The sequence below is a fragment of the Thunnus thynnus genome, chromosome 15 (genome assembly GCF_963924715.1).
Source record: "Thunnus thynnus chromosome 15, fThuThy2.1, whole genome shotgun sequence".
Classification (NCBI taxonomy): Eukaryota; Metazoa; Chordata; class Actinopteri; order Scombriformes; family Scombridae; genus Thunnus; species Thunnus thynnus.
Genome location: NC_089531.1, coordinates 27,945,413 through 27,959,046, shown reverse-complemented (window position 1 = coordinate 27,959,046; position 13,634 = coordinate 27,945,413). Strand labels below are relative to the sequence as shown.

Below are 13,634 nucleotides of genomic sequence, written 5' to 3'. Positions count from 1 at the left end.
CACCTGGAAACACACTTTGTTATGTAAAACCAGTGCTATATTATTGAAATAACACATTTAGTGATTGAGCAGCTTTCTAATTGTGTACTATGTATGTCAGTTATTACAAAAATGTTTGTAAGCCTGCACAATTTTACTCTCACAATTTGCAATGAATGGTATAATCACATTTCTGTTGTTATGCACAACTGTTACAGCGTTATTTGAACCAATATGTTGTTGTTGTTATTACAGTAAATTGACCGTTAAGTAGACTACATTTCAAAGTATATGCAGTGGTAGCAAATGGCAGCAGATGGACTGATGTTATAAAGTCCTTATATCCCAAGTGCTTCACAATTTGCTCTCTGTATACAGAGGTATACAAGCTGGGTTTTAGATAAAACTGAATGGAAACAATGAAATGTGAAACAATTTTTGAAATTTCTACACCAATCCCCAGTTTTGAAGGTGGTCCTCAAAGTGGGACTACTGACTCAAATGGGAAACTGCATCCAAACTGGAACAAAAGCCTGGGGACGGAGCTTTGTCCACAGCAGATTTCGCCACCACCCACGTCCACAATTTCAACTGCTTGCCTCTATTCTTGTAAAGAAGTGACAGGATCTTGTATAGAGCACCTCGATTCATTCTCTGGCTAGCTGCTAGCAACTGTTGATTTCGTTCATCCTCATCCCAGCATGCAAAGCACACCTCGCTACAGGAGCGATGAACGTTCAGCTCAAACTTGCAGAGTTCGTCTTGTATCAGATCGAGTTCGGATCACATTCTACTTCCTCTAAAGGCTCTAGCTGCAGTTGTTTTAGTCTGCACCACAACACAGGTTTGAAGACACATTAAATGAGATGTTGGCAGACACACATTTTTAGCCGTTTCCCCCTGCTTCCAGTCTTTATGCTAAGCTAGGCTAACCACATCCTGACTCCAGCTCTGTACTTCATGCACAGACATTAGAATGGTATCTATCTTCTCATGTAACTCTCGGAAAGAACCCAAAATGGTGAACTGCAGTATTCCTTTAATGCACACTCATAAATGCCAATATGTGGAAGCCTGTTGAGACTTGTGAGGTGCTGTTAAGACAGAGACTCCAAATAAAATGTCCTACAAATTCCCTCTTTGACGTTTTTCTTCTCTTTGCCACATTGCTATGTAACACTAAGCTCAGCTCAAGTCTGCTTACAGTTCACCTGATTTAAAGTAAGTGTTGTGGTCCACAATGTTATTTTCTGTATGTACATGCCCATTCTTTTATATGTCAGGCACCTAACCCTTTCCTGGGATAAATGAAAGAAATTATACATAAACACTTGAAATTCTGGTTTGGGAGTTTATTTATCCATTCCAACCCTGCATGTAGGTTTGAGGTGCAGAAACATAAAGGATTTGGGTTTTTTTTCCCAATATGAGCATTCTGAATTGTGTTTTATTCAAAGAGGTTATGGTCTCCTGCTTGTCAAACCAGTTCCATCAAACTAATCCTGCTGTGTCAACGCCTCAGGACCCAACAAGTAAAAGAGAGAGGGGGAGGAGCGTTCACTGCTTCAAGTTTTGTCTTCGTTCCCAAAGGCCTGTCAGCGCTGTCGACAGATTCAAGGCGTCTTTCTTTCTGGACATTTCAGAGCTTATGCAAAACAACGTTGAGACATCACTCTCTAAACTGCTCTGTATCCATTCTGAAGAAGGACACAGGCTCGCTGCAAAAAACAAATCTTCTCACTTTCTCTAGTGGTATCCAGTCATACAGATTGTTCTGGTTTTATTTATCAGGTTTTGAGATAACTGTCTCTCTGGTTTCTGCTTCAACCCCAATACAATGGAAGTGGATGGAATTTTTCTTGTAGAGGCCCTTTCAGACGGGGAATACATTACATTGCTGTCTTCATCTCTCTTTTAAATTGAGGGTTTGTCATTAAAACAATGGTGTCTTTTACGTAAGTGTTCCCTACAGCTTCATTCAGACATGACAGGATGTTATGGTCCATGAATCATGCTCCCTATGATATAAAGACAGACTGTGCACAAGCACAGAATTATGAGACAATTGGGAACTAACTCCTATTTACTCACATGCAGTACAGTTTTTTTTTTCTTTCATGCAGTTGGGAGTGCTCCTCTGATTACTAGTGTGGTTTTCTATTTTGTTTACTTCCTCTGACATGAGAACAACCTCTTCAACAGCACGGCTCATTCACACTGATTTGTGTTTAACCTGTTTTTTTTATTTTCTTTGCTACAGTGGCCCTGAACACTGAAATGCACTGCAATTTAACAAAGCATGCAAATAGAGAAAAAACAAGCAAATGACGATAACATCTTCACCAGCTTCACGACGCATACACAGCATTTCCAAAAAACTGCACCCAAATACAGAAATGCTGCAAGTCAGAACAGAAATGAGTTACAAAACAACAGAGAAACACAAAAAGGCCACACTAATTATAGAGGGCATGGTCATTACTTTTAGTGACCACATGAAATTTATGTTGTTTTGTAACTTATTTCCAGTGTGTTCTGTGTGACTTTCAGTGTTTCTGTATTTTGTTGTGTTTTCTCACTTTGCAGCATTTTTTCTTAAATTTGTAAAGAAGTTTTCTTCATATGCTTTTGTTTATTTGCATGTGGTTTTTTGTTGTTGATTAGAAGGGAAACTAACTGCAGGGCATGGTCCCAAAATGCAAAGGTTTACAGATAGACAGATATCTGATATCCAGCAGTTCCTCATTCTTGGAAAGCAGAGCGTACACAACACTGAAGTCTGCACAGCTTTTCCTTCATGTGTTCTTCACTGGTATGAGCAGCAGACAGGATCAGTTCCAGGAATCAGTACAGACATCATGCTCAGATGGTACCTGGAACACTTTGTGGAGTTTCAGACGGAGTTTTGAGAAGGACATTGTTAAAAAATGTCAAGTGGACAGGAAGTGTAGGGGTGACTGAATGTGAAAGCTGCCTTGACTTTGGAGGATTTCTTGACTTTGGGTCAACACAGATAAAAACTGTCATGTGCTGCATATGCATGTGCTTCTGGAGGCCCATATGCCTGCACCCTGTTTTAACAATTCAAATCAACTCTATCCACACAGCAGATCTGCTCCGGCTGGGCAACACACTAACTAACTAGAATCTGAACACTGATAAAAGTGCAACTAGTAATGCTGATTCTCTGTTGGCATACATATGTATGATCTTTCTGGAAGGTATGTGGATGGACAGAAAAATAATTAACCATTTTGATAGTAAATGAATCATTCTTTCATTGTAAAGAGAATATCTTTATATTTTAGACTGAACAAAACAAACAAAAAATGTTATTTTATTAATTGATAATAAGAATGATTAGGACTGTGACTAACAATTAGTTTTCATTAATCGATTAATTGTTTGGTTCATAAAAAATCATTAAATAGTCATTCACTTCTCTTTATATATATGTGTGTGTGTAAGTGATTTATTCTTTTAAATAAATTTCAGATAAATTTAAGTTATTTTCTTTTCTTTGTCTTTTTGTTATGTTTATTCATCATCATTATTATTTTTATTATTATTGTTATTATTATTGTCTGCATTGTGTTAAAATTTTGAAAACTTTAGTAAAATATAAATCATAAAAAAAGTTAAAAAAAATCACACCTGCTTACAACTAAGTGGTTATTGCACGTGTTGCACATTTGTCAGAATACTGAGAGTCACATTCATGCATGTAAATGACTAACGATCCCACAATACCACATGCTGCATTTTATAGATGCTGAAATGACTGTACAGCTGTCAGTGATGACACAAAATGTTGATTCATAAGTGTCTGAAATCTCAGTTTACTGCTCACTGTGGAGTCAATTACTGACTGTCTGCTATGTAAAGAGTAGTGAATAGCTTTATTAACAGCTTTATTCTACAAACTCAGCTGAAGAAATATGAGTTTATACTGCATCTTAACTTCTTCACTTATTTATCAAATGTAGTACAAATATTTACCCGAACAAGTAATAAATCTCCAAGTATCCAATGATCAAAATAAATCAGTTTGAAGTTGAAATAATGTGATTTATAGTCAGTAATGTCATTTAAAATAAACCTATGTCATTAAAATGATATTGTCTGATATTTACTTGTATTAACATGGACTACTGCCATTTCTGTGAAAATTCTACATTTATCTTAATTTCACATAAATGTGCAGCTGAGAAAACAAATGCTTGGACACTCATTTGTGCAATATGAATTTATTGCAGTATAAGCATGTAAGCGTGCATGTGTGAAAAGTGTCTTTAACAAGTGCTTTATACTCGCAACCATATATCCTACAAAGCACATACACACACGCACTGTCTGTCTTTGAGTCTATTTGTAGCTCTAATTGGCACATTCAGCGGGCAGTAAAAGGCTCTTCTTGCTGGCTAAAAGCCTACAGCTGTAGAGCATGCTTGGTTGCATCTACCCAATAGAAGGGGCTTGCCCCTCGCACCACAGACAACAATGCCTTCGCCATGGAGACAGAAATACAACACAGGGAAAAAAAAAACTATAATCCTCCGCTTAATCCTCTTGAGTCAGGATGTCACAAAAATCAAGGCCATTCTGCCATGAATTGAACTATTTTTACATCAGCGCTCTGTAGAGTGAGCGGATGGATGGAATGAAAATCTGCCTTATTGTACATATTCTCAGAAGCACTCTGACAGTGATTTCACTTCATTCACCACCTGCATCTGTCATTAGGGAGGCACAATCTGCGCTCACGGCGCTCAGAAATGATGTGATGATGATCCACTGTCAGTATGTATGTGCCTAAACTGAGCTGTTGTGCACATACTACATTATTTGTTTCATTCATTCAGATAAATTTCATCTAGGATTTATAAAGTGGGCCTCCTCTAAATGAAGGCCAGAGCAAGGGAGGTCAGAGGTCATGACAGGCTTTTACGATGAGGCTTATATTGGTGTATAAACGGCATGGGAGTCCACGGAGAACTTAGTTTGACCCAAAGCCTAGTGAGTGAGCTGATCACCACCTCCCTCTGGGCCAAAAACTCCAAAGGATTCCTGGCATACCACTGCTTCATTTACAGAGGCGGGGAGGAGAGAGGACTTCACACAGCAGTCTGGCTGCATGGGAGAAAACTGCATCGCCTGGGAAGAAATCCAATAGGTTGTCTGCGAGGAACACACGTGCAATTCTCAAGAAGACTTTACTATTCCCACTAACAAAGAAATGTAAAGTTTCACTGTTTAAGTTAAAATGATTTAGAGATGTTTTAAAAAATACATTTAGCAGCCTATTCACTGACTACCGAATCTACTGTATGTATGTATGTCTATGTGGATGCGGGCGTGAGTGGTTGCCTAGCAACAGCTGCTGTAAGTAGGAGAGGACAGACAAGTGCTGGCAAGGCAGATGTTGGAAAGAATGTCTAAAAGTAGAACATTTGAGAACAGCAGAGGAGACTTAGAGGAGATACTGTCACGGCAGCAAGTTGAAAAAGTTGAACCATCATAAACTTTGAGCAGCAAATAGCTGTGTGCAGCAGCCAAACTCTTGCCATGCAGAGTTCAGATTTTATTTTCCCGGGTTTGCAGGTATGTGTCTCTAAGATTACCTCCTCTATCACAATACAGTGGAGGTGGATGGGATTTTGTTTGTTTCCCAAAATATGGGACAGAGATTTCACAATTGAAAAACACATTTGTAAGTGCTCTCCAGCAGACCAACTAAAGTATATAATGGTTACAATGTTTCTAAAATATTAGAAACATTTGACAAATCTTTCCTAACTCAAGGCCCACTTGCTGACTTTTCCCAGAGCCTTCAACAATATCACACATTCTTCATCAGCAGTTGTAGTTTTGCTTAGTTGTCATGGAGATGGATCTGTTGACATGTAAGCTCAGAAGTTGTTACGAGTTCATCCATAGCACTTAGTATTTTCCATCCATGTTGGCTCAAAAGCAAAAAGCTCAAAAGTTCATTTTTGACATTTGAAATTTGACAAAGCAATCCAAACTCAACTCTTTTTCTGGAGATTTCAACAAAATCACATTGTTGAAATCAGCAGATAGATTAGCCATGTATGAATCATAACAGCAACTGAGCTTGCATGTAAACACATCCATCTCCATGACAACTAAGTAAACTTTATCTGCAGATAAAGATAAGGTTGAAAGCTTCACAAAACGCTAGTAAGAGGATCTTTAGTTGGGACTGTTTTGTCAAACTACTATATAGGCCAAGGTCAAGAATGAACTTTAATGCTTATCTAAAACATATTTTTGGCATTTCTGTACTGAAATTTCCAGACAACATATATGCTGCTACTGATATATCTGCACTAAGATAATATAGGCTACTGAACTGGCTTGAGTTTGGACTATGGGAGGAAACCTGAGCAACCGGCAGAAACACTTCCAGGTGCAGGGAAAACATGCAAACTCCACACAGAAAGGCCATTCAAGACCTTTTTACAGTGGAGCGACAGTGCTAACCACTGAGCCACCGTGCTACATTTCAGAAGACTGGGATACAAAAGACCACAAAGGTCTTTCTGGGTGGTATACTGACATGGGGTGACATGGTCACTATAATGGTTTTTATACTTGGTTGTTGTATTGCTCCATTATTCTTTGTATTGCTCCATTTATTCCTTAAAAGGGAAACTGAAGAGGAAAATGCATTAATTTCCTTCAATGATAAGGAATTAACTGCAGAAAGGGCTTCAGGGGTAAAACCTGCAACATATAATACAGACCGTGTCGAATCATGTTGATCAGATCATAGTTTCAGATCAGCAGTTCAGACAAAAAGCTCCAGAGTCGGTTCAACAAGCTCTCAGTTTCACCCAGCTGCTAGGTTCTCGAGAGGCTAAATGAAGGCAGTCGTGTGTGAACCACATCCGCGTTCAATAATAACCACTCTCTATGAACTCAGAGTGAAAATGCCCTTTTTACTCAGCGTCTCAGAGAGAAAAACACAACTCGTCACTTAGTCTAAGTACAACAGTCTTACCTTGCAGCCCTCACAAGCACTGACACCATAGTGGTATCCAGAGGACTTGTCCTGGCAGACGAAGCAGGGCTTGTAGACTCTGGGAGGGGGCGGCGGGGACGGCGGGCTGGGGACGAGCTCCTCAGAGCTGGTGCTCTGCGTTTCAATGGCTACAGGGAATGCAAACAAGAGAAAGAAGATGAAGAAGCTTGTTTTCGAAAGACTAAATGATTCATTTAGACATCTGGAAGTAGGAAAAGACATTTACATTTAAAATCAGGAAACAAGACATTATTCAAAACTACCTCACCACAATGAGAAAACTGTTTGCTCAAAATGTTATAGGCCCAGATACTGTTGCACAAAAATGTCTGAATGGCTAGTTTCGGTCTCATGGCAAAGAGGAAACACTGATTTTACACATCAAAAACTTCTTGCTAGTATTCAAATGACAAGTGGCCTTCTGATGAAACTTCACAGTGTTGGTTTCTTGTTTAAGGGGAAGAGGAAGTCCTTGGCAAATCTTGGCAATAGGTCAGACCCCAATACACACAAAAAAGATTTAAAATCACTGATTCCATGTTGTTTTATTCATTTAAGAAAACCGTCAGTTTGTGTTTTAGTCATGCTAGCAGTTCTAGAGATGGTAAGTTAGTCAGGTGGTTATTCCACCAGGTCTGCGGAAAATATCTAAACAGCTACCATGACATTTGCTAATTCATGTTCTCCTAAGGATGAACTGTAATAACTTTGATGACCACCTCACTTTTCATCTTATGTCATTATCAGGTTCAAATTTGACTTTGTCCAATAATACCTGCAAAGCTAGTGCCATCCACACCTCTTTTGCAAAATTAGCATTGCTAACACGTTAAACTAAGAAGGTGAACATGGTAAACATGACCTGCTAAACATCAGTGTGTTACCATTGCCACTGAGCGCATGTTTGCATGTACAGCCTCACAGAACAGCTAGCATAGCTCTATCTAAGGTGTCCTGTGAAGTTTTCTTGTAACTGTGGGAGTGCATTACCTTCCTCATAAAACATTTGCAAAGCCGATAAACCCTTTTCAGGGCAGACATTTTATCTTGTCAAAACACTTCTGGCAAAGACGCATTGAAGAGGATGTGAAAAGCCAGTGAGGGGAAAAAAAACAGTCTCACCAGAAAGCAGGTAGGAGAGACATTACACACTAGTATTTATGGGAGATGTAGTCTTAATTTGCAAATAACAGCACTAGCAATGCTTCAAGAAAGAGACCAGCAATCATAGTACACTTAGCACCTTTAAGTGAAAATGTACCCGACTTAAAATCTACAGTATGCAGAGAGCCAACCACTGTGCACACAACGTATCTGCACAGAAAATGGAGAGCAGTCTTTCCAGCATCTCTGCTGATTAGATTACATTCTTCCGTACTTCATCAGAGTAAACTCAATTACTGATGGTAAGGGACAAGCTCTTATAATTACTGGACCCTTCCTTGCGTGGAATTCCCTGGTGGTTTAATCTAATCTTCCGCTACATTCACAGTGTGACATTTTGCGCATGTCGCATTTGCAGCTTTGCGTTCAGCAAGTTCAGTGGCTCGAGGGAAGACTTAACAAGTTTGAGGAACATACAGTACAGTACATGAGGATAAATGATACTTCTGTAATATGGGATGAGACAGTAAGATGAACAGCAAGGTTAATTAGAATGAGATGATTCATATATCTATTGATTCTCACTCTTATCTGAGTTGAGGAAGAAGTTTGGGCTGCAAGGAGAAGTCTCGGTGACTTGCTATGAAACAGTGACAGCATCAACTGCTTAAAGCTTCTGTAGAATCTTTAAGTAGACTTGTATAAAGCTGACATAATGGTGCTGCGTTAGGATTTAGGAAAGTTTGCTGGTCTGAATTTCAAGCGGTATTCATGTGAAAGTAAACAACTTCAGTAGGGGAAGTCAGCCATGTTATTTCTCCATTCTTTAAACGACTGCAGTGCGACCTGGTTTCACTGATGAGGACAGACAGAAAGGCATTTGTTTTCATGGAAGTCAGGTCATCTCTTTGCTGCAAATGGTCCAAATGCTTTCCCTCTGTTGCTGGCAAAGAGCGGTCAGAAGCAGCTTGCACATAAAGCAGATGTATGGTGAGATATCATACTGGAGGAAAGCCAGTGGTCTGACACACAAAGCCATCTGATCAGGGAGGAAGTGTGAAAATGGACAGTTTTTGTGTCTATGTGTGACTACAACTAATACAATGTTTAAAGTATTATTATTTATTTACCATAGGCTTAATTATCGCAATTCTCTTTTCACATGCTTTCAATTAGTACAAAATGCTGCAGCTATGTGTTTTACTAACTCTGTTGCTGTGCTTCAATTTCAAACTACACACTAATTATGAGCAGGTCTTGCAGTAAATATATGATGTCAGAATATAATCGCATACAACAGTTTGCCTCAAAAGTTCTTCTCAGAGTTGTACATCAGGAAAATACAGGCGTCCTCATACTTGAGACATTAGGCAAGGCTAATGCTCAATACTGTTTGAATAAAATAATCATGTTTCACCAGCTATGGTGTGCAGTGCAAGATAAAATTTGACTGATACAGGTTTTTAGCCATGCTCGCTGCATGGCTTTAGGGATTGATATCAGTCAGTTGGTCAGTCATTCCACCACCTTTGTCCAGACTGAAATATCTCAAAAAGTATTCAATGTATTGCTTTGACGTTTTGTACAGACATTCATGGTCCTCAGAGGATGAATCCTACTGACTTTGGTGATGCACTGACTTTTCCTGTAGTGCCACCATGAGCTAAACTCTAAACAAGTATTAAATGGATTAACATAAAATTTACAATATATATTCAAGGTCCCCAGAGGAAACGTTCTAAGCATTTTGGTGATTTTCTGAATTTTCGTCTAGCACCACCAGCAGGTCAAAGTTTTCACCTATGCTGTGATATATCTCACCATCTACTTGATGGATTGGCAAAAAAATGTTGTGTAATACTTTGGTTTATGACCTAAATCATGCAAAACTAATGACATTCCCATCAGCCTCAGCTGTACTTTCTTTACTAATTAGCAAATGTTTGCACGCCAACACACTTGAACATGGTGAACATTATATATAAATAAAACATCAACATGCTAGCATTGCCATTGCAAGCATGTAAGCATGCTGATGTTAGCATTTAGCTTGAGCACAGCTTCAGAGCCACCTGCATGGCTGTAGACTCTTAATCTCTTAGTTACTTCATAATGAAAATGCAAATGTGGGGTGTATTTTGTTAACTGGGTGATAATTCTCTTCATTACTATGAGAGACACTTTTCACATTACACATAGTGAGCCTTTGTTAATTAATTCTATGTCTGTTGACAAATTGATTAACCGACTAATCATTTCAGGAAAATATTTAGTGTAAAGCATTCATTAGAGAAATTTTCTCAGTCTCTAATATGCAGTGCATTTCTCCTGCACTAAAATTCATTAGGGTGCTCTGCCACAAAAATACACAAAAAAAGCACAAACGTCTGTGTATGAGATAAAGAGACGGTTCTCCAGAAGTGAAAAACAGGAAAAGAATCCCCTCATGTTTTGACCGTTAAGGTTAATTTATTAACAATCAATAGGTTGAGACTTTGTAACTTTGTTTGGAAGGATTGTTTTAAGATTAATTTCACAAAAGGCTGAAATGTAGTGTTATACTGCTCTTTCTAGTTGACAGTTCAAAGTCGGATGGGTATGTTCAGTTGTGTGCTCTGCTGCACTTGTAACCACACCCAACAGTGATGTCACAGTGTACTGACACACCCTGAAGTACACTTCTACATCACTGCAGCAAGGTGAGAAGTTAAAACACTGTAGGAAAGCTGAAGTTGCTGTTTAAATATATAATCAAATTGAAGATACAAATGAACTTATTATCAGTATGACTTAATGTTTGTATTAAGTCATTGTACATTGTTAATAAGATCGATATCCTCAACATATTCACATTTGTTGATGTGGCTCTTTTGGCACTTCAGTTATGTACTCTTCTACATCATGGATTTGGAATAATCCAAAATAAAACTATGAAAACATAATTTGCTGGGAGTGGCTGCTTAGATACAAGAGGTTTTTCATTTCAAACACAAGCTGAAATCATACTTTTCTCCCCTCTCTGCAGAGAAAACACACAGTGATATCACATCTTGCATCAAAAACATATAATAAGTGAAACAAGGCACATACGATGGTGATGAGGATGTATGACTACTGGAGCACAAAAGCAGTGTATATTAGCCTGCCCCAGGTGGCACGGCACACTTTAACATACATCTAGAGGAAAAATACTTTTGCTACTGATATGCCTTCAGAGCATTTGTGACGGCTGGGTAGTCCCACACTGAAGAGAGGCAGCACCAACAATTTGGCCCCGCTGCCTATTTGAAACTTATGGCTGCTTCTGGGAGGCGGTGTGACCACCTGCAGACAGATGGGACGCATAAACGTAGATGCATTACACCCCTCAGTGTGTGTGTGTGCGTGTGGGAGGAGGTGGAGGGAGGGGTGGTCAATGGGTACCTGTATGGTGGTGTATGGGCCCTATCAGGTGCAGGGGAGCCTTTTTCCATTTTCTGCGTGATTAATCTTTGAGTCGACTTCCCTGCATGTTAACATACACAGAAAGAGCCATTAGAGGAATAAAGGCTGGTGACAGACATGCGGCACGGCGAGTCTGGCTTAAGAGCAAGCAGAGAAAAATGCGGGGCTGCCGTGGCTGCTGAACCCTTAGCCTCTGGCTGAACCTGCCGGTGGGGTCAAACAGGAAAGCACACACTCCCTGCTGGAGGCTGCAGGCTGAATGAGGGGAAAGACTAGAGAAAACAGCTCTCCTGATTGGCCTGTCCACTGGGACTGAGCTCACTGACACCAGGAGTACACAGACGTACAGGGCCAATACCGACTTCTCTTAAATATCAGCCTGTCAGTTTTGAGACATGAGCTTAGGAAAAATACACAGCTGACGCAAAAAAATTCACTGAACTGAAATTTTTTTTCTCCTAAATTTAAATTTGTTTGGATTCCAGACAAGACATGATCTAATAACCTCATCATGTCTTGATCTGATAATATCAGATCAATCATGCACCATGACTAGCTACATTCACCACAGTTTCAAAACTTTGATTAAATATAAATTACGGTTGATTACAACTTCTTAGTTTCTTAATTTTGTTAGTCGTAAACAAGCCAGTATCATACAGATGATCTAAACCACTTTATTTAATAAATGTTCCCAACAGACAGTTTGGACAATCGCCTTCATTTGCTCTTCCAATGAAGTCTGTTTACAACCTGTCTGATTATTATTATTACTCTTATTATTATTAATAGGGATAATACATGGATGTACTGAGAAAAACGCTTCAATGACCTCATAGGCCAGTGCTGTTCCTGGCAAGCCAAAATTATGAAAATAAAAAAAAGCAAGAGGAGAGAGGAGCAGATCACTGAGTGTAGCAGCTTTAATCAGTGAATGCTAAATGTAGAACATGTTGATCAGGTCATTGAAGGTATTATCAAAATAAAAATTCCATCATTTAAAGTCTACTTTCATTTCCTTTGATGGGAATTAAATCCACTTCATTATCACATGTCCATTTCTGATATGATGCACTTTAATTGATTACATGCTGTACAGTGTTTATGTAACTGATCGCTACTAAACTGCTTCTCCTGTGTGCACATTTGCTGCTTTCCTCTGCTCTCTGTTGTCGATGTAAACAAAATATCTTTTAGGTTTTGGATTGTCGATCAGACATCTGATTACTTATGAGGATTTTTCACTATTTTCTGGCAGTTGATAGACTAAACAATCAATTAATCAAGAAAATAATCAGCAGAATGACAATAACACTTAGCTGCAGCCCTGATTTTAATATTTCATTTTTCTACATGCTGTTCCTCTTTTTTTTGGCTTGAAAACCGTCATTATATTGTACAGTATGTGTGCTGTTGGCAGCATCCCTCAGAAACTATCCAGTAGCTGCTACAATCACCTTGACAAATCGCTGACACCTGTTCAGCCCAAAACAAGCACTGTGAGGCAGCATGTGAGGTTACTTGTAGGTAATGTCGAAATAATCTGCAGAGCTGCAGCATCATCTATCTGTTATTTGCCCTCTCTGTGCTTTTATCCAGTCTGAAAATCAGTGACATGTAAAACTCTGCCCACATGGTCCACAGGACCAACAGATGGCAAAGAACCTGAAGCAAAGTCTGTCGCTGCACACAGGCAATTTAACACAATGATGCCGCATTCGAAATTAGGACAAAGCTGCGTTTCTGTTGCAGATAATGGAAGGAAGAGTGTACTTAAAATCTGGTGCTTCATTCTAATTTAAATAAAAATCAATTGAGTTTCAATTGAAAGCCAGAATCCTAAATCACACTGATTGAATTAAACCTGACAAAATATAACAAATCACCAGAAACAGGAATGAGGAAAAGAAGAAGAGGAGGAGGTGGAGGAGGAGGAGGGTGAAGAGAGAGTGACATTTCCTGAAGCTCCTCGGGGTATTTGTGTATTTGGTTTGTGTTAAAGAAAAAAAGCTGTGGTGATTTGGGTGTGGAGTGGTGGGCATAGCCTGGGAGGATTAGTGGA

General features: G+C 39.1%; 1 protein-coding gene across 2 annotated transcripts in view; it reads right to left on the bottom strand.

The window, feature by feature from the left end:
- Nucleotides 1–13,634, bottom strand: part of LOC137198027 (retinoic acid receptor beta-like) — a 220,222-nt gene that overhangs the window by 73,764 nt on the left and 132,824 nt on the right. For both annotated transcript variants that reach the window (XM_067611615.1, XM_067611616.1), the window contains one exon: nucleotides 7,004–7,152. In XM_067611615.1, coding sequence (XP_067467716.1) covers nucleotides 7,004–7,152 — 149 coding nt within the window. The remainder of the gene's footprint in view (nucleotides 1–7,003; nucleotides 7,153–13,634) is intronic.